General features: G+C 33.6%; 1 protein-coding gene across 2 annotated transcripts in view; it reads left to right on the top strand.

Moving 5' to 3' along the window:
- The window catches only part of LOC138694737 (probable phosphoserine aminotransferase), a 45,326-nt gene extending 23,127 nt beyond the window's left edge, over positions 1-22,199 (top strand). The window contains exons 2-9 of one of the 2 annotated variants that reach the window (XM_069818741.1): positions 4,162-4,431; positions 10,035-10,165; positions 12,785-12,900; positions 13,157-13,318; positions 13,509-13,603; positions 14,783-14,952; positions 19,599-19,865; positions 21,158-22,199. In XM_069818741.1, coding sequence (XP_069674842.1) covers positions 10,038-10,165; positions 12,785-12,900; positions 13,157-13,318; positions 13,509-13,603; positions 14,783-14,952; positions 19,599-19,865; positions 21,158-21,263 — 1,044 coding nt within the window. In that variant the 5' untranslated portion in view covers positions 4,162-4,431; positions 10,035-10,037 and the 3' untranslated portion in view covers positions 21,264-22,199. Of the gene's footprint in view, positions 1-4,161; positions 4,432-6,215; positions 6,445-10,034; positions 10,166-12,784; positions 12,901-13,156; positions 13,319-13,508; positions 13,604-14,782; positions 14,953-19,598; positions 19,866-21,157 lie in introns of those variants that run through there. The other variant, XM_069818740.1, reaches the window with a different exon arrangement.
- The last annotated feature ends 235 nt before the right edge of the window (positions 22,200-22,434 follow it).

Here is a 22,434-nt window from a genome sequence, read left to right as displayed (position 1 = left end):
CAATGAATTGAAGATGTGGAGAAGAAATTTCCTTGATCAGAAAAATCTTCACCTAATACCTACTGATTTTATATCATCTTTAAACAGGTGCAATTAAATTATTTTTCCCTGCACTCGCAAGGCGCTGAAACTTTTCTGCACGTTGCCTGTAACTACAGCAACACCAGAACAGTCGTTCTCAACATTGCGGTATTTGAAGACTTAGGCCTACTTGAGGAGCACGATGGGCGCAGACAGATTAAATGGACTGGCCTCGATGTAGATACATAAAAATGTAGAAAAGCTCATGAAGTACTGGATGAAATGTCTAAGAAGCCTCGTCGCCTTCTTCTGTAAATGTCATTCTGTCATTGTTTTTGTATTGCAGTCATTGTAAATATTAAAATTTAAAAAATATGGTTTATTTAACAACACTCGCAATTCCCGAAGTTATATCAGCGTCGCCGGTGTGCCGGGATTTTTTCCCTCAGGACTTCTTTTACATGCCAGTAAATCGACTGATATGAGGCCTGTCGCATTTAAACACACTTAAATGCCATCGAGCTGAGTTGGGGTAGAACCCGCAACTTCGAGCACAGAAGGCTATACCGACTACGCTACTCAGGCCAACTTGTAAATGTTTGTGACTCGGAAACAAATTGTGAGTATATAAACTTATTTCTCATTACTCCATTTTTACTATCTCCTCAAATCCCTCCCCGAAAAAAAATCCTGCATCCGCCCCTGTATATATCTCACCCAATCGCATGGTATAACTAATTTGTTTCTACAATTAAGAATGTTTGTGAACACTGAACAAGTCTTTATATTTACACAGAAAAAATTATGGAATGACAAGCTGATTTCTATTATAATATCACAAAAACTGGGTACATACAGGATGTCAAAATAGGCAAGAACATTAGAACATCAGTAGTCTATTGTGTTCCATATAAAATGCCATCATTACCACACTCGTCTAGTAACGTCATTCTCAGTAGTCTAGCCGGTCACGTTGGTTCCGAGACCCGCAGAGCCAAACTCGGCCGAGGGTGATGTGTTTTAAAAAGTGATAAAATCTTGGGAGATCAGTGTCGTAGATTTACGGCGTGCAAAAAACCTGTCTCTGCTAGAGGGCTCCAGGAAAAATTTGTTGGTCATTTCTCTTCCACGTTGAATTTCGAAGCTGAATATTATCTGCAATTGAAAACATACCTTAGTTAAAATATACCATTATTAATGTTATTATTAGGCCTAATACTACTCGCCTAGTAGTTAAATATGAAAAAAAAGCTACAATTCGAACAATTTTAGTGGATTACATAGCGTTATATCAACTACGAGGTTAACTAGCGTCGGTGAAGTTGGATAGACAACTGATATTTTGGCGAGATGAATCCGAGAGGTCATTCGTCGTGCAATTTGGGAAAAGGTCCGAAAATAATAATAATAATAATAATAATAATAATAATAATAATAATAACACTGGTGTAAAATATAATTACGATAATACAGAAACTAAAAATTGGATATTAAGATAGTGACAAATATAACGTTTTGTTTGGTAATATACGCCTACATGTGATATAGTACTGTATTATATTGAATACTTAAGATTATTTTATCGTTAGTGAGAAAATAACATTCCGTCACTATCACATAATGGCATTAAGTTGTTTATGAAAAAATTACTTACCACATTATATAAGGGAAAGCTATTATAACCGTTCTGATTCGTTCTGTTTGTAATTTTGTTAGGACTAGTACTTATTAAATTACTTTCCAATAGTTTCAGAAACAAAGAAATCTTACAGATAGCATACTAAATTACTTAGCTTTATATTGTTTATAAGTTTGAAACCAGATATTTTATTTCCATTTTGTTAGCCACTCAAGGTTACGATGTTTCTAATATCTCTACTACCAGTTGTGCAAAATTCAAGATAAGTTATTTATCTATACATGTAAGAGTTCATAGCCAGAGTCAAGTTAGTCATATGATGGACGTTACTTTTTTATTTCTGCTTTCGCTAGGAATCATACGAGAATGAACACATGTGTTGTTAATGCCGTATATCGTCGCAGCGCCTCCAAAATCCGCTATGTGTTTTTAAAAAGATTTTGCAGGAGTAAGAAAAAAGCACTGTCACTTTTAATTTCCTTGATTTTCAAAGCTACCTTCGGTATAATTTCAATCATTAGAAAAATAATGATGGAATTATACCGAAAGTAGCTTTGAAAATCAAGGGAATTAAAGAGACAGTGCATTTTTCTTTCTCCTGCAAATTATTTTTAAAAACACATAGCGGATTTTGGAGGTGCAGCGATGATATACGTAATTGTTTCAAGTATCATACTTCAGAGCGGTATATTGAATAAAGCGACATCTTTCTGTACTCGAAACCTGTGTTCGAATTCCGACAGAAATGTGTGGTGACAAACGTGAAGATTGAGTTGTTGTTTCGAGAGACTCCCGATTCCTTTGATATAATTTTACCATTTGTACGTACATACTTTCTCATTAGCTCGTCAAAAGTTTAAAATCTCAATTAATGGTCCTTGGGCTGCCGAATATACTCTGTGAGAGTGACCTATAATTTTATTATCTCTGCGAACTGAAAGAAATGTCAAAGAAAACAGTCGTGATCTGTTATAAACTAGGGACACAAATCTTTATTTAATATAGCTTGAAATTGCATGTTAATGAGAGTCCATGAAATGGAGACATAATGATTTTATTTCGTTTTCTCATTAAAGATAGTAATGTGATAATTCAAAAGCTCGATAGGTCTAAGGATATTTTCATTTAATTAAACGTTTTCGGCATTCCTGACACCGAAAAGCAATTTTGAGTATGCCCTATTTTTGTCTATCGTTTTACTTGTATACAGTAATTTCACCTGAAGTATTGGGCGGATTTTGAAGTCAATTTATCCGGAATTGAAAAATATAACAGTTTTTATCTTAAAAAACAGGTTCTTATTTTAAACAAAAATAAAAAAAAATGTCAGTGAACTCAAAATAGATTCAAACTTTTTTTCCTTATGCAGAAATATTTCCACTTTTCGTTTCGAATTTTGTGAGAGTCTTAAGTCCCCAGGCCAAATAAATTTGTCCCTACCATTACTGAAGATCTTCTTATTGTTATAGGATTAGTCTATCTTTTCATAAACACATTTATTATTAAGTGAATGAAGCGAAAAATGCCTAAATATTTTAACATTCATATTATTTCTAAATGTAAATTTTAGTAAACATAAAATAATATTACAAATGATTACAATATACATATAGGCCTGACTATTTTATGCATTTTTTTAAATTAATTACTGTAATATATCTATTTAAACCGCAAAATTTGAAAGTGAAGTCAAAGGTCTTAATTTTTATTACACAGAATGTCTCTTGTGTGTAATCAAAAGGACGAAAGTTCATGTTATTTATTTATTTATTTATTTATTTATTTATTTATTTATTTATTTATTTATTTATTTATTTATTTATTTATTTATTTAAATTTTAAATATACATAATAGAGAATATAATTACAAACAAACAAGATAAATAGAAATAAAATAATACAAACAATATAAAAAAGGAGATACAGTTGTATTAACAAAATTTGAGACCGAATGAGCAGCGCTCATGTTCGGTCGCAGTTCAGTTGTTAACTGAGTTCACATTAAATTACTGATTTTTCAATATTTCAAGAAAATAAACTATAAACACGATGATATTACTCGCAATGTGTTAGTTACGAAACGCGTAAGATGTATAATGAGAACAGAGAAAGCATGTGTCCTCTTCGTTTTTTTATTTTATTGGGTTATTTTACGACGCTATATCAACATCTAGGTTGTTTAGCGTCTGAATGAAATGAAGGTGATAAACCCGGTGAAAAGAGTCCGGGGTCCAGCACCGAAAGTTACCCAGCATTTGCTCGTATTGGGTTGAGGGAAAACCCCGGAAAAACCTCAACCAGGTAACTTGCCCCAACCGGGATTCGAACGAGGAGCACCTAGTTTCGCGGCCAGACGCGTTGACCGTTACTCCACAGGTGTGGACATCCTATTCGTGATAACTATTTTTTCACTGGTTATTTTACAGAATTGTAATATATTTATGAAAAAATAATGTTTAAATCAACTAAACCATTTTTGTAATTAAATTCTTGTTTTTCAGGAGGGGAGCTAATCACTACGGCCATACGGTTTGCCGTGCACACAAACTCCTCTGGAGAAAGGATGAGGTTCAACGAGTGTTATTTGCAGCCTTGAATATACCACAAAGATAAATCTAACGGTCACCAGATCTACAGATAAATCCTGTTTGAGGAATGGATTCTCTCCTTGATCATGAATATTGCACAGAGGATACAGTGTCTGGCTGGTCATTTTCATGTGTTATTATGGTCGCCTTGTGTTACACGGCGTGAAATAAAATGCGAGAAAGGTAAGGGGAATGAGAGGCTGTTGATAGAATGACATTTTAAAATGAAGAAAGATGTAGAAACCCTCGGAATACTCCTCTCCATTCTCGTTCATCACAAGTACAGTATTACTTTAGTCAACACCGGCGTTCGAACTCAGAGTCCGCTAACTAATAACCAGCCTCTAGTTTTAAACTCCCGAAGACGTAATTAATTTAGTACTCAATAAAAATAAATAATACGTAATTGAACAATAGAACTAGAATCACAGAGAAAACCATTGCACTTGGAGAAATCTAGCCCCAAAAACGCTATGTCCATAACAAATATTGCAGAACATTTCGGAGTTTTAACACTGCTTTCTTGCATGAACCCACAACCTCCAAAAGAATCACGTAGTAGAGTCGATTTCGAAGATGAAACTTAACTCTAAAGATTACAGGTACATATTTATGTGGGAAGAAGTTGACTGTTACACTTGGTGACACGTTAGTCATATCTGAACCAATTTTGAAGTTAAAATTTAACTTAAAGCAGTTCGTTTCTGTATGCCATGTACAGCTGGGATGGACCTTTTCTGTGTTCATATGTGAAACTTTACTTTCCTAATATAGAAAGTACAAAAAGTAAAATTTGATGTACCAGAAATCTAATTCAAGATTTTCGCGGAAATTTACGTTTTAAGCATTCCTGATTCCAAAAAGTGGTTTTGGGCATACCGTCTATCTGTTTGTCTATGTAGAGAGATTATGTCGCAACTATTGCATGGATTTTATTCACATTCATTGTCTACGAATAAATTTTTCTGAGAATGATGCACAATAAGATAGTAATTTTAATAAAAGATATTGATGAGTCTTTATTTTAAATCAAATATATCCAATGGAGATACACTTTAGATATCATTAGACTGCTTCCTGATATTTAAAATTCTTATTATTGTGTGTATGTGTGTCTAATGCTTCCTGATATTTAAAATTCTTATTATTGTGTGTGTGTGTGTGTGTGTGTGTGTGTGTCTAATGCCAACCCACTTCACTTGCGCAAACTGCGGATAGATGGTAGGACTGTGACCCATTTTCAAGTTCCACACCACTTCGGCGGGCCATGTTATGCATGATGTGTATCTGTGAAGAGTTATGTCGTGTACTAGGCTGAGTGTATGTGTAAGTGTAGTGTAGGGAATGGGTGAGGATGATGATGAAGGTGAGGACGGGAGAAGGGGAAACCGGTGCCGGCACGTAACTTCTGTCGAATAGCACCAAGGGGACCGCCAGGCTTAACGTCCCCAGCCTACGGACGATCACTATCCACAGTAGCATATGTCTTCTCTTCATATGCAATGCGGAGAGATTTGGGATTTAACCCAGTCATATTGGGACACAATTTAGTGATGTGATTAGAAGTTGTGCACTGCCATCTCTCTTACTCCCGAGATAGAAATTTTACATGAAAATTTCTGACTCCGCCGGGAATCGAACCTGGGCCGGCTAGTCTGGAGGCAGACGCGCTATCACAAAGCTACCTCGGCGGACCTTCTTATTATTGTTGTTGCTATTATTATTATTTTTTATTTTTTACGCATGAGGCCCAATTATTACTTTCGCTGGGGACCCATATTCTTGATTCAATCCTGTCTTGCTAGTTTCCAACTTGAAAAAAATTACTTCGTTTCGAATCAGTCGGTTCTTGAGATGTTGACAAAATTGTAAAGGATGCTGCAATTCCTTGCCGCAGTTTCGTAATTCGCGCTTCCCATGTAATCCAACCAATCGCATAAGCTGGCAAACAGGTTGAACGTCATTCGCTTTGCGTCAAGCGGTATTAATTAAGTGATATTTTTCTGCTAGGCGTCTGTCTCTGTAGAGAAGTTGAACGGGAAGTTGTGGGATCCTTCTTTCTATCTGTGCCTCTGTCGGTACTTTTACACAGAATTTCTCGTTCCTATAGCAACTTTTAAATAAAATAAAATGGCTGTGAACTCTACGTCTTCTGTGATTAACTTCGGAGCCGGACCGGCAAAACTTCCAGAGGAGGTAAATATATTTATAAAAGTATAATATTATAAATTGAGTGATAAACGTTATAGAAAACTTTATAAAAAAATTTACTGGCAATGAACGCTTGTTCCTTTGTTTTAGATAAGAGATTATGACTATCGGTAGAGAAACCTTAGCCATGCGTCATTCACGTGCCCTCTGTTGGGAGGATCACACGGGTTTCACTCTCATCTCTCGTCCATCTTGCGTGTCTTGTTTACCCATTCCATCGGTTCATGTCCGAGGTAACGCTACATTGGGTTGCCAAGGTTACAGCGGAGAGTTTAAATCTTCGTTTAAATCGACTAAACATTGTCATGTAACCAGGCTGATTTTCCAGTATTAATAGAATGAAAATATTTCTATCATGTTATGTAAAATGTTCTACAGGAGTGATGTAGAACGATTGGAGAGGAAAAAGAAAATTAAGTGAAGACGGTGTTGAATTTTATTAAGTTACTTTCATGTTGGGAAAGGGGACAAGTCCGTAGGAAGTGGGATAATTGGCTATTATTAAAGTAAAATTTCTTCATCATAAAATTCATCTTCAAGTAATAATTAAAAAAAAATACTATCGCCAATATTTCTGCTTCTTTCAAACTGAAAATAAATCTGTTGAGGAGCGTTCCCTGTCTCTCAATTCGTTTGAATATGGGCACCCCTTTTCCTCACATTACTTTGGTGCGGCCCTTGGCCAAGGGTGTAGAGTAGAATGTAATTTACATTTGAATAAAACTTAGTAATATGAAATTTAGTAACGATTTAAAAATTAAACTTAATATGTTTTCATTTAATACAAAATAATGGGGGTGTTTAAATTATCATAGAACAGTTTTAATAATAATAATAATAATAATAATAATAATAATAATAATAATAATAATAATAATAATAATAATAATAGAAGTGCAAAGCATTATCATAGGAACACCAACTTGTTATTTGCTATTCCACCTAGCCCCCTTGGAAGATAATTAAAATGCCGGTACTCAGAAATCAATCGGCTGGATTGTTAACATTTTAGTCTTTGCTTTTATTTAATTGCATTGGAAACATATTAAAAAGGACCCTTTAAAATAATGGACGTTATGACGAACCTATTACCCTTCCTTCCTGGATAGCTACATTAGCAAGTAGACACATCCAAATCGCATCTTCTATGTATAATGTAGATTAATGTCAGTTTTAGAATACAATAAATTATGAGAATTTAAAAATAGAGTGTATGAAATGGGCAGACAGAATTAGAAGTGAAACTGTGCTAAAAAGAGCTGGAGAAGAAAGAATAATGCCGAAACTGATCAGGAAGAGAAAAAACATTGGCTGGGTCATTGGCTAAGAAAAAGCTGCCTTCTGAAGGATGCACTGGAAGGAATGGCTAATGGAAGAAAAATTAGAGGCAGAAGAAGATATAAGATGATAGACAACATTAAGATACGTGGATCATATGCGGTGACTAAGAGGAAGGCGGAAACTAGGAAAGACTGGAAAATGCTGGGTTTGCAGTGAAAGACCTGCTTTTGGGCAGAACACTATGCATGAAAAACTAAGAGCAAAAATAAAAATTTAAATATAAAATAATTCCATCTGGTAAATTGGATTTGTTACGAAAAGATGTTAAGGGGAGGCAGAGGTGAATATTTCAAAATCCACAAAATTTATCCGATTTGCTTCAAATTGATCATGGATTCCAAGTATGTTATTAGTAATGGACATACCAAGTTTCAACTTTCTAAGTACAATAGTTCTGCAAATATTAATAATTTTATAAAACTTTATATCATTTGATATAAAATGCTCCATGCACCATATTGTAAGAAATTTTCAATATTTCTTTTTATTTATATGTTCAGAGAAGATATATAAATAATAATAAGTATTAGTTTATTATGGGAATAATATAGTAATACAGTTATCTTGGTTTTAATTTCATACTTTTAAAGGGCACAATATCAAAAACTAACATCGGAATATGACAATAAAGATAATAAAAATGGAAAAAACCAAATTGTCATTTTTTCTTCAGTTTTGTTCGAAAATTTCACCTCTGCCTCCCCTTAAAGTTACGGAAAAATGTAACTTTTGGGACATCAAAATATATTGCTGTATTTGTAGTCTTGCTGCAGTACTATTAGAGAACATCTTATTGGTTTACAAGCAAAACACATTAAGTCAAAAATATTATTTCTGAGAAAAAGGCGTATCTAATATACATAATGTATGTGTATAAACTTAGAATTGGAAAATGAAATACACATAAAGAGAAACAACTTATTAAAAATAATATTTTGAGGATTCAGTTTTGTTAAGAGCTTTCAAAACACCTTTTTCTCAGAGGTAATATTTTTGACTTAATGTGTTTTACTTGTAACCCAATGATCTGTCTGAAGTTCGGAGGTAATGAATCCTGGATTCTTACTGCAACACTACTATCATAAATTTTGAAACGAAACTTGAAACATGGAGGAATAAAACCTCAGATTAAAAACTTGAAAAAACTTCATGAATATAGCTTACTATCTGTACCAGAACCAGTAACTTTAAAGATTGCAATGCTTAATGTCTGCACAGATTTTTTCTTCTTACTCCACTGTTCATGCTTTTATAAAACGTATAAGCATGAAAATTACTGGTAGGACATACCATTTCCTTCCATTTTCAGTACTGACATAGGCGTGCTTCGCAGATGACTTTGTTTATCAGAATAATTATCATTTGATTACTCAATTAAAGTTGCTTAATCCTTACACTCTCGGGCGTGTCTTTAAAGTAAACAGATAACGGGATGCAAGATTAATAGGGATGAGTAAATAGTCTGGGACATGATTGAAGCGGAAAATTTGAAATACAGCTACTGTTACAGACATTTTCCTCCCTTCAAAATAATTATTAGTTTGAGGTATTTGTTTACACAAATTGAACATTTATCCTGAAATAAGACATCACTTTGTAATATTATAATATTAATATTTTTATTACTGTATTTATTGTAGAAAAGTTATAATACTATTTTTATTTTTACTTTATACTAACCTGTCTTTTGATACAAATTCCGTCTACCTAACTTGATAAGGCTTGTTATGCGTAATATTCAAACAGCTGTATCTCCACAGCTAATGAAAATTGGACAAATATGTTAATTTGAACTTTTCTACTCAGAATAGTTCATACTACAACCCCTAAAATATTTACTATTTCTCCTGAACCATCCTGTTGTATAACGAATGATATATTATTATGTCCTGCTCGGAAAAAAGCAGCTTTAGCTATATTGGCTGGCATGCATCCACATATTAGTTATGGAGACAGTACAGTATTGGTTATTTGTCAAACCACAAACTCTTAATTTAGAATATGATTAAATATAAGGAGTGAAAACGTTACTTACTTACCTAAACTAAGAAAGGAAATTCTAAACCTCTTTGCCTTTCTACTGTTGTTGACGTTTATGTGAGCAGCAACAGTAGATAGTTTGTAATGTTAGTTCATGATCGTGGAAGAATCTGAAGCTACCGGTATTGTGAAGTTGTAAGCTTTACATTTTACTAAATATTAATATTTACGCTACCTGTGTTGTGTTGCTTAAGGTTATGCAAGATGTACAGAGAGAAGTGGTACATTATGGAACAACCAACATCAGTGTCATGGAAATGAGTCACCGTTCTGCAGATTATGCCCGCATCAATGATGGAGCACAGCAAACAGTTAGAGAACTTCTGTAAGTATATTGATTGTAATGACCCATTCAAAATACAAGTGGAGAGTTAAGAGTCTAATAGTGATGGTTACTATATTGAGAAAAGTGGTGGTGTAGAACTCACTTTACTAAAGACAATGTCAGTAGGAGGACTTGGAATAGTACCCATCTTTCTAGCCTTCTCCAGACTCCACACAGATGTTTCAAATGCAGCTGAAACTTGTTTCAAAACGTTTCCAACCCATTTTACTTATACCACAGACTAATATATATACAGTCACGAAGCTCAATACGTAGTAAATATACATCCATAGATAGTTGCTGACCACTAGGAATGCTACTATCGCCTCATCACAGACAATGCAAAATAGTACCGGAACAGTCTGTTGTTCCTAGTACCCTCAACAACTCAAGCTTCGTGACTGTATATACTAGACTGTGCTTATACTATATTCATTGCCATTTATTTCACAGCTTTTCCTTTTTGATTTCTTCACAGTTTCCCTATCATTGCTATGTATATATATTTTAATCAGTTGAAGTTTTATTACGTTTTATCTTCAGAGATTTTATCTAGTGTTTTTTTTTTTTTTTGCGTCTCTGCTGAATAAATGGAAATTGAATCGTGTGACAGCCAGCAGGCCTACTAATATTTAATATTAGAAATATGTGCTTTGACTTATAATGTACTATGTTAATATTTTCAGTGGAATCGGATACAAAAAAGGAAAGGTTGCCCATCTTGATTAAGTTCTGACTTCTCAAATAATTAAAAATGCTTGTATTGCCACTGCACCAAAAATGGTAATTGGTAGGCCTATATATCGTATACATCGAATGCAATTAATTGTTTCAGGAAGCCGTTCATTTTTTTTTTCAGTAAAAATTAAATATTTTCTCTTTCGATCTATCAATCTGACAAAATTGGTAGTATTAAAATGAGATGAGTTATTTTCGAATAAGTTTTGTGGTGTAAACAAATTGTTCCTTATATCGAAGTGTCTCTCAGGTGTCCTTTACATTCTCAACCTACAGAAACATTTTTTGTTTCTAAAATTTTGATCCAGATTCAAGTTTAGAAGTTCTGTCCACACAGGAAATTCTGTACGTTACTCCTTTGACAGAACACTTCTGTGGCTTTATTCTTTGTTTCCAAAGATATAGTGGTGAAACTTGTACTATAATAATACATACAGAGTTACTGAGTAAATCTGTGAATTCGACTACCCCTATAATATGATCAACTGTATTGGTTATTGGCATTGTTATGGAACCAGCGAAATTCTCTATAAGTTGATCATCTGTGTTGCTTGAATATGTAAATCGATCACTATAAAAATAACAATTTGAAATTTTCTGGAATATTCAATAGCTTATACTTAGGAAGGTACTGAAAGAAAAAGAAGGTTTCAACTTATCCCAAAGACACAGTGAAATCCTAAAATGTGTTGACCAGTTAATCAGTGTTATTGTACATCTTGATTGTACAACTTTTAACACTATATCACTTTGGAAAACCAGTTCTGATGATGGCCAATAGCAGGCCGAAACATGTTAACAAGGTGAAAGACATACAATATTATTGCTCACTATTGTCGGACCATCGTATCTATGCCCCTTCAGCGCTGTCGTCGTTCTTGGAAAAGTTAACGCCTCTACTCACACCATTCCACCCGTTTCTCTCCCACTACGTCAAACACCAGACCACGAACCTTGCTGAATAGGGATGTTGCCAAACTTCCGTCAAACAGTATCATGTCTCTTGAATATTGCTTATTCATAATTTAATTTAAGTAGTTCTAATGACGCTGATTGACTTATGTAAAATGCTATTACTTGCTTAATAATATTTCTTTCACCACTCCGTGCTACAGTATTCATGTTGAGTTGACAACACTGGACTGCAAGTGCAAATAAACTGTCCCGCAAGAAGGCTCAAAATTGTGAGTAGTGGGGGAGAGAAAGAGAGGGGCATAGAAAAGAGAGAGATAGGAATGCAGGGGGAGAAATGAATTGCAGAGGCTGAAAAGGAATTAAGGTTCAGTTCGCATATTTTACGAGGGCACAGATCCGATGGTAGGACTATATATCCATTTAAATTAAACGGCTGTTTCATTTATACATATTGTACATATTGAAACCAACTTAATTAATACAGAATGTCTACCAAGAAAATATTGAAAATTTAAAAATGGTTGGATTATAAATAGAAATAATTTGAATGTTCTTGTATTAAAAATTGTGAAATTAATAAAGCATAGAATTTGGGTGTGTGTTACTTGATTATTTTTAAAGTTTAATTGGGTATGTATTATTTGATTATTTTTTAAGTTTAAGTACGTAATGTTATCACAAATATTAGTGTTTTTAAGAAGAAAACTCAATGTTTTGCATGTGTTTAAGGTGCTTAAGTTGCCCACAACGGAACCAGTGATGGCAAACATAGAAATGTTTTACTATAGCCTCAGGATGCCATCATGTTAGTTCTTTTTATTGACATGTTCAATTTATACTATTCTTTGCATGTATCCAAACATTTCTTATCTCATTTTACCTTATGTTATCCTACTTTTGTACTTAATAACTTTAGTTTGCAAATGTGGGTGTTATATATAATTATTTATTATCGGGAAATTCTAGAGACATTCCAGAAAATTACAAGATCCTGTTTATGCAAGGCGGTGGCACAGGACAGTTTGCTGCTGTACCATTAAATCTCATCTCTCGAACAGGCAGTGCAGACTATATAGTAACAGGTAAGACTAATTGAAATATATTAGAACTCTTTTTTAACGAATCTCTGAGGGATTACTTTTTTTTTCCGTAAATAGGGATTTTTCCTTAAAAGGGTGCTTAAATCAAATTGGAAAAAAAGGCTAAAATAATAGTAATAATATGTGTGTTATACCATATACTAAACATATAATATTATTTAATTAAGGATGTTCTTTTAGCTGTAGAATATTATTACAACTAATGCAATATCAATGAAATGTGAAATAATTTTTTTAGGTTCATGGTCAGCAAAGGCAGCAAAGGAAGCAACCAAATACGGGAAAATCAATATGGTTTTGCCTAAAACTGACAGTTATACGGATATTCCTGATCAAAGTACATGGAATCTCAGTCCTGATGCTTCATACGTCTATTATTGTGCCAACGAGACTGTTCATGGTTTGTTCTATCTCAGTATTTCATATAATTTTAGAAATAAGTTTCGGTATTTTCTTTTTAAAAATACTGAATAATGCAAGTAATATGAATTATGTAAGCATATTACAAAACCATTCATAGGAACTAAAAGAAGAACATACATTAAAGTTAGATAATTGTAAATAGCATTAATTTATTGCCATTGTTGCAGGAGTGGAGTTTCCTTTCATCCCAAACACAAAAGATGTTCCTCTTGTGGCCGACATGTCTTCCAACATGCTAACGCGGCCATTTGATGTTTCTAAGGTATATTTTTAATTTTAACATTTTATTCTGTATCTCTCCCATATTAGAAATATACAAAAATGATCTTTGAATGAGTTTTAACATGAAGTGAAAATATAGACTGTCACCCATATGGTTCTTAACTTAAAATGTGGCATAGTTTATAAGGCCAAGTAGGGTAAATGTACCCAAAAATTGACAGTTTAAGTTTAATCGGTTAATTCATCTTTCAACAACATAAATATAGTTAGAAATTTCAAATTCTGATAGAGGACATTTTGGGATATTCTATAATTATAAGAGTTTTTATTGATTTTATTCATTATTTAAAACCTTGTAGGTCACACTTCCCTGGTTATTTGGAGGAAGTGTAACTTATGCCATAAGCACATTTTACAGTATAACTCTGCTACTGGGGCAAGTACCTGGTACCCATTCCAATTCACTGTTTCTCCTTGTTCACATTTAATCTCCATTCATTTTTAAGGCACGAATATTTTTCCGACGAAACCATAACTTCTGAAAAATATTTGTACATTTTTTTTATATAGACGCAATATTTGCATATTACTTGAAACAAAGCTATAAGTTATAAAACGACATTTTTATTTTTATGCAGCAAGATATAAATGTACCAAATGCTATAATAAGTGCAACAAGATTCTTGGTACACCAGTCAAGACAACAGTATGCTATGTGTTAGTGTAGTATTATAGAAAATTAGATCAGTTGTAACAATATGTTTTGTAATATCTTTATGCTCTTTATGTTCGTACACTTTACCCAAAAGCCATACATTTATAATGTGAAATGAAGAGAAGATTAGGATGAAATGGAGAGTGTTAGTGGAATAAAATTTGTAATGCTGAGGGAAACTGGAGAACCCTGGGAAAAGTCCTCATATCTTCCCCATCACAAGTATCACTCCAGTCAGTGCTGGAGACCAAACCGAAGTTCATTCTGTGCCTTAATTTTCAGTTGTATCTTCCTTAACAAGGACTCCAATTTTTTTTTTAATAAGTTAAATTGCACCTAATAATGTCTTTCAGAATGTATGGAAACTAATTACTAAGTATAGCTGGAAAAGAAGTTGATAATTATAATTTATACCTGGAGTTTCAATACATATTTCCATTTTTGTCAAAGTTATGAAAATGTTAAGTGCTGTTTACATTACAATGACATTGTTTCTGTTTTCAGTTTGGAGTAATCTATGCTGGAGCCCAGAAGAACATTGGTCCTGCAGGAGTGACATTGGTCATTATACGAGAGGACCTATTGGGAAAAGCTGCTGCTACATGTCCCATTGTATTAGATTACACTATAATGGCTAAGGATAACTCTCTTCATAATACACCTCCCACCTTTGCGTAAGTTTGCAAATTCATATTTGTCTTCTAGTTAATTATTTTGAAAGTATTACTGTGAGAAGAAAGGAAAGAATAGAAAAAAGGAAGAAAATATACACAGAAAGTGAGTGTTTCATTCAATTTGAAGTTCGTAAAAAATTGATAGCTTGATCAGTAGTCCACCATTGCACTCAGATGTGGTCAACTAAGACTTCTCTAAATTTTACTAATCTAGCAGAGTCGAATTGCAGTTGTGTACATCTTGATGACGAAACTCATTACTCCTGATGATAGGATCATAGACGAGGATGATGACTAGCAGAATTAAATTTTGACGTGGGAAATGAAGTAACTGGCAAATTTTAACTGCACGTTTGTTACGGAGAGAAAAACTCCTTTTACATACCATATATATATCTGGCTTTACTTCCTTTGTAAAGGAGGCTACGCTAATAATTTCATTGTCCATAAAAGTCAAATCTTGGATGTTATATTGGGCACGGTAATCACATGACGACATGACTACCAAGAACCAACCAAGTGACTGAACAATATTTTGTTCTTGAATATGTTTTAATCCATCGTGATGTATCAGTGATAGAGTACATGCTTTTTGATCAGGTGCTCCACATTCGATTTCTAATGTATCTTGGTTATGAAAAATTTTTTCTCATACCACAAGACTGGATGTATTACTTACTTACTGGCTTTTAAGGAACCTAGAGGTTCATTGCCGTCTTCACATAAGCCCGCCATTGGTCCCTATCCTGAACAAGATTAATCCATTCTCTATCATCATATCCCACCTCCCTCAAATCCATTTTAATATTATCTTCCCCTCTACGTCTCAGCCTCCCTAAAGGTCTTTTTCTTCCGGCCTCCCAACTAACACTCTATATGCATTTCTGGATTCGCCCATATGTGCTACATGCCCTGCCCATCTCAAACGTCTGGATTTAATGTTCCTAATTATGTCAGGTGAAGAATACAATGCGTGCAGTTCTGTGTTGTGTAACTTTCTCCATTCTCCTGTAACTTCACCCCTCTTAGCCCCAAATAATTTCCTAAGCACCTTATTCTCAAACACCCTTAACCTATGTTCCTCTCTCAAAGTGAGAGTCCAAGTTTCACAACCATAAAGAACAACTGGTAATATAACTGTTTTATAAATTCTAACTTTCAGATTTTTTGACAGCAGACTGGATAATAAAAGCTTCTGAGCCGAATAATAACAGGCATTTCCCATATTTATTCTGTGTTTAATTTCCTCCCGAGTATCATTTATATTTGTTACTGTTGCTCCAAGATATTTGAACTTCTCCACCTCTTCAGAAGATAAATTTCCAATTTTTATAATTCCATTTCGTACAATATTCCCGTCACGAGACATAATCATATACTTTGTCTTTTCGGGATTTACTTCCAAACCTATCTCTTTACTTGCTTCCAGTAAAATTCCCGTGTTTTTCCTAATCGTTTATGGATTTTCTCCTAACATATTCACGTCATCCGCATAGACAGGCAGCTGATGTAACCCGTTCAATTCCAAGCCCTCTCTGTTATCCTGGACTTTCCTAATGGCATACTCTAGAGCAAAGTTAAAAAGTAAAGGTGATAGTGTGTCTCCTTTCTTTAGCCCACAGTGAATTGGAAACGCATCTGACAGAAACTGACCTATACAAACTCTCCTGTATGTTTCACTGAGACATATTTTAATTAATCGAACTAGTTTCTTGGGAATACCAAATTCAATAAGAATATCATATAAAACTTCTCTCTTAACTGAGTCATATGCCTTTTTGAAATCTATGAATAACTGATGCACTGTACCCTTATACTCCCATTTTTTCTCCATTATCTGTCGAATACAAAATATCTGGTCAGTAGTTGATCTATCTATTATTGATGTATTATATCTCTTATCTTGTAATTGTCCTATGTTGTGTCGGTAGTGATCCTTTGTTGTACTGGCTTATTGTGCTTGCCACTTTTATTCTGTGCATGATTGGGTAACCGAACGACTGCGCTCTTGTACAAGTACATCACTCTGCGCCGTGAACTGAATCTGGGCTATGGTATGGATGATGATATGTGAATTAATGAATGCGAAATGAGTCCGAGGTCCAACACCATTAGTTACCCAGCAATTCTGTTTCAATTGGTTGAGGGAAAACTCCGGAAAAAACCGCAACCAGATAACTTGCCCCAACCAGGATTTGAACCTGGGCCTGCTTGTTTCACAGTCAGATGCAGTGACCGTTATGCCACAGCAGTGGACGGTGGACATAATAAGCTCATATTGTAGATATTTATAATACTTAGTTTTACAAATATATTTTTATTCTTAATCCTTTTGGTTCTATGTGAAGCATGTAGCATCTGAGAATATTTATCATTGCACTCTATTTCTGATCAGTTTCGTAACTTCTTTGTAACATCGTCCTTGCTCTTTTATTTCATTCTAGTTCTTTGAGGATTTTATTTTAGTATTGTTTTGTCTAATTTTCCATCTGGTTTCTCTCAGCTTATGTCCGATCCAATGCTACAAAGACTTGCTTACAAAGCAGCGGATAATTAAAAAAAAAACTTGCATCGGAGATGTCTTAGCTCTTTGAAATTATGTGCTCTTGGATATAATCTGAGAAAGTGTTCTGCGCTTTCTTCCACAACGAAATTATTGGAATGTGTAGTCACGCCTCATTATGAAGTGAAGGGGATATTATATGCACTCTAGATACAGCATCTACATTCTCTGCAGCCCCTTTTTATAAATAAACTGCCTGCACATCTTTTGACTGCACACAATGGCGCAAGATCATTTTACTAATGAATCCATGAAGTACGTTGTGTATCAGATGAAACTTTATAACAACACAGAGAAGAATGTTCAGAGAAAACAGTTTACATTCTTCAATATTCTTTACAGATGAAAAGAAAGGAGACAAGATAAGGACATCGGGTGAATCGCTTCGAAAATTTCCTTATACCTATTAGATTTTTAAATGTGTTTTGGTCCACCTGCTGCACACACATTTAGGATAGTGTAGTAACAGTTGACAGTAGTGTTTATACATCTGCTCTATTTTGTATGTATTAGGGTACTTGGCATTTATGTCTCCGTCTGTCTACAACTAACATGAGTCAGTATATGCTCACTGTATTGCTCTACATAAAGGAGAAAGCAATGGTGGAGTGTTTAGAAGAGGTGTAGATTGGTTTTTCCATTTCTGGTAACGAAAAAAATAATTAACGACTTTCCGAAAATTGTCTCTCTTCGTCTTCAGATGAATGAAAATTGAGGTGAGTAAGGTATCCTAATTATTGGGGTCCTTACAAACAGCTAAATAAACAATGGAAAAAGTCCGATCTACACCTCGTGTTGTCATTTCCTCAGACTGAAAGAAATTCCTGCCTCTCATTGAAGGTTTATTATCGTAGTCCCTTGAGGAAAAGAGAGTCTGTTTAATAGTGTTTAATCATTCCCGCAAATAACAATATATATAATTACAATTTGACAGTATGATGCTCGTAAATACTTTTTCTATTTCTGAAGATAAAGTGTACGAAATTTTTTAAATAATTGAGGCAGTTCCTTTGGAAATAATACCATAGATAGATAGATAAATATTTATTTGTCATCAACATTATGGTGTACCACAACTTATGTATACGGGTTTCACCATAACTTTCTATTAATATAACTACAATTAGCATGCAATCTCGACAGCCTGTTAAACTAATAACTCATCTACTCTCGCTATTAACCAACTCCAAACAGTCAATTTCTTCTTAATGACCTTAAATGTCCACCATCTGTTCGTTACACACTTACGTTCCTTTCAGCATTCTAATCTTGCTAACTAAATTTATACATAATTCCGTCTTTCTACATTACATCTAACTCGTAACACTCCACCCTGTTATACTCATTGGGATCTTTTTTCTACCTAATACACGTCATTATAATCATATTAAATCTTGACATGAGTATCTAGTTCACTTTAGTTTGAGCATTAATTTCTTAACCACAATCAACACAGAAAAAACCATAGAAAATTGTAAATACTATCGCTAAGATCATCTTTCATAATTTCACTACATCACTTTCGAAGATTTACTTCTTTACAGTAAACTTCAATCGGTAACTATATTTATTAACTAGCCACTTTTTAATTTCCCAACATCTTTTTTTCAATTTTATAACTTCCTACCTGATCTCAATATCTATGATCCCCTAAACACATTTTCATCACACTAAAACACGATTTACGACATTAAATCACCAAACTTCCTGTTGTAATTTCATTCAGACCTTTTATTTATTTTTTACCGCTCATGCACCAACTTCTAAGATCATAACTTTTTTGGCCCTTAAATGTACCCGTGAACGATAAAATACTGCCTTGTGGTGACGAAATCACTATCTCTTCACCCATCATACTTTTCGCATCCTGACGTCTTCTCTGAACATTAACTGCACCTTCTCTTGATCTCCCGTAAAACACACCTGATTCCGCTTCTTGTCTTCTTCTTCTCGCTGACTCACGTAGGCTAGACCATTTGTTACTGCGAAAATAATACAATATTATCCATGTAATTAATTCTTATTTTATAATTGATAGTTTTAATTTTATACATCTTTAATGTGCTTATTTACTATCATGTAGAATATACGTGATGGGTGAAGTATTCAAATGGATCAAGAAAAATGGCGGTGTAAAAGGAATGCAGGAAAAAGCAATTGAGAAGAGTAACATTATATATAACATCATTGACACTTCAAACAATTTCTACTACTGTCCTGTAAAGACTGCTGTTCGGAGTAGGATGAATGTCCCATTTCGTATAGGAGGAGCAAATGGAAATGATGACTTGGAGAAGGAGTTTCTTGCAGGAGCACAAAAATTGGGAATGTTGCAGCTCAAAGGTCACAGGTATGTCATAATATTATAATGTTAATAACATTTAATTTTGTTACTTCCTATTTCTCTACCGGTTGCGAAAGAAATAAAATCACACTGTATCCTACATTCATATTCATATCCATTTTATTGAGCCTTTAAGCTAAAGTACCAATTGGCAAATACAAATTAAAAATACAAAATGTATAATACAGTATCTTTACACATTAAAAATTTATTAATAGAATAAAAAGGATTTCTTATTAACCAATCATAAAATTTACTTTTAAATGCATTCAGAGTCCAATAATATTTGAAGCCACCAGCGTAGCTCAGTTGGCTGAGGTGTTTGCCTGCTGATCCGGAGTTGCGCTTGGGCATGGGTTTGATTCCCGCTTGGGCTGATTACCTGGTTGGGCTTTTTCCCCCTGAGGTTTTTCCTAACTGTAAGGCGAATGTGAGGTAATCTATGGCGAAGACCTTGCTTAAATCACAGAAGAGAGGTCTTGTTTTACATTTATTTTCAAAATTATTAAGTACCATACTGATACTGCACTAAAGATAGATTTACCCTTTCTAAACCCAAATTGTTGTAAAGTAAGATATCCATAAGTTTCAACTCATCTAGGAATGGGATCTGGCTCTGTCAGCATTGAGGCAGGATGGCTTGCCTGTCAGCATCGAATTCACAATATAGGGCGGACAATGGAGACCAATGTGAGCATAAAGTCTGGTCCTCAAAAAGCCAGCCAGCCAGCCAACATATCTGGGAACTAACTGATAGATGCAGACAGTTGCGATATGGCCTTGTAATTAAAGCGACTGTGTCTTTTCTAATAACTTTTTAAATAAAATAATCAGAATAAACATTTAACCAAGTACTATTTAAGCACTTTTTATTAAGTCGTGTTATGTATTTTGTAAATAAATTGGATTATTGTTATTATTATTATTATTATTATTATTATTATTATTATTATTATTATTATTATTATTATTATTATTATTATTATTATTATTATTATTATTATTATTTAATATAGCTCACAAACATTGATTTTGAAAATAAAAATATGCCTCTTTTGTATGGTATCATATATATTTGGACTTGAGTGAGTGAGTGAGTGAGTGAGTGAGTGAGTGAGTGAGTGAGTGAGTGAGTGAGTGAGTGAGTGAGTGAGTGAGTGAGTGAGTGAGTGAGTGAGTGAATAAAAGAAAGGAAGTACAGTAAATGTGGAAAGCAAAATGATAATAAATGACAAGACAATAAGACATATTTGAGCGTTCTATCAATGACTTACCATACCATTTATTTTATTTTTCAGATCAGTTGGTGGGATACGAGCATCACTGTATAATGCTGTTACAGTGGATAATGTTAAAGCATTATCAGTGTACATGAAGGATTTCTACCAGACTCATAAAAAGTAAATTGGAAGTTGCCATTACTATCTCTTTCGATTGTTCGTAATGCTCATTACATCAAGATATTCTTGCCATATGCATTACTCAGTAATAGACCTACAATTTTTATGAAAATGTGATAAAGTGTAATATATTAAAGAACAGAATTTGTAATGTTCCATCTTTCAATTATGAACATTGTAACATTTGTAGCTCTCTAAAATATAATACTGTGTTGTGTAGGTAGTTATTTTGAGATGAATTGAATACTCTTTAGAGTATTGCTTTCAGACTGTAATATTGTTCAAAATTTTCTTATTTGTTTGATTTTTTTATCCTATTAGTACATGAAGGTTGATGTTGTTATAGTCGTCTTGAACAGACGTTTCCATACAGTAGACAATGACACATATAGAAAGTGATACTTTTTTTTGCAAGGAATTCTGTCTTCTATAAACATACTTAAAGCAAACAAAAATAGCTGAAAATATTTTATGAGTACATAATATAGTGGAAACTTTCTCGCCTTTTTAGAGGGACATTGCAAATGTAGGTTTTTAAGAAAGATATACTAAAAAAAATTGTGAATTATTTTTATATCTGAAGGTTGTAATTTTCATACGCAAAATTAAATAATGTAAAAAAACTGTTTGTTTATCATTGAAAACATACACGAAATATCAGCCTAGTATATCTTTACATTAGTATTGATTTTTAAATGTAGTGTTTTTGGGTTTCATGAAATTAATAGATAACACATGAATAAGTGGAAATATGAAATTATTTCCCTTTGGTAATTATTAGAGATGAACAAAACTAACTGCCGCTCTTGCTTGCTGTGTTTGTTGCATTTATCTTTCGAGTCTCCTCTCACTTTTGTGTGCTTCGAGTCTTGCTCATCGTTCTCGAAATAGCATTTGGTTGACATGAAAAGATTTCGTAACTTTGAATAACATACATAATTGAAATAAATAACATTAGAAATATTTCATTGATACAAAAAGACGAAACAAAACAGATCATAGTTACCAAAATGTTCAGGATCTATTAGATATTACCTATGGTTATGTAAATAGACAAAAATTCTCAAATAAATTTGGAACATAAAACATAGCATTAAACAAAACGTTAATATATATATATATATTTTTTTTTACTTGAGATTGCACATTTTACCTCAAACATACGAAAAAAAAAA

This window comes from Periplaneta americana, chromosome 2 (assembly GCF_040183065.1).
Source record: "Periplaneta americana isolate PAMFEO1 chromosome 2, P.americana_PAMFEO1_priV1, whole genome shotgun sequence".
Classification (NCBI taxonomy): Eukaryota; Metazoa; Arthropoda; class Insecta; order Blattodea; family Blattidae; genus Periplaneta; species Periplaneta americana.
Note: the sequence above shows the minus strand (reverse complement) of the source record. Positions and strands in the feature narration are given on the sequence as shown.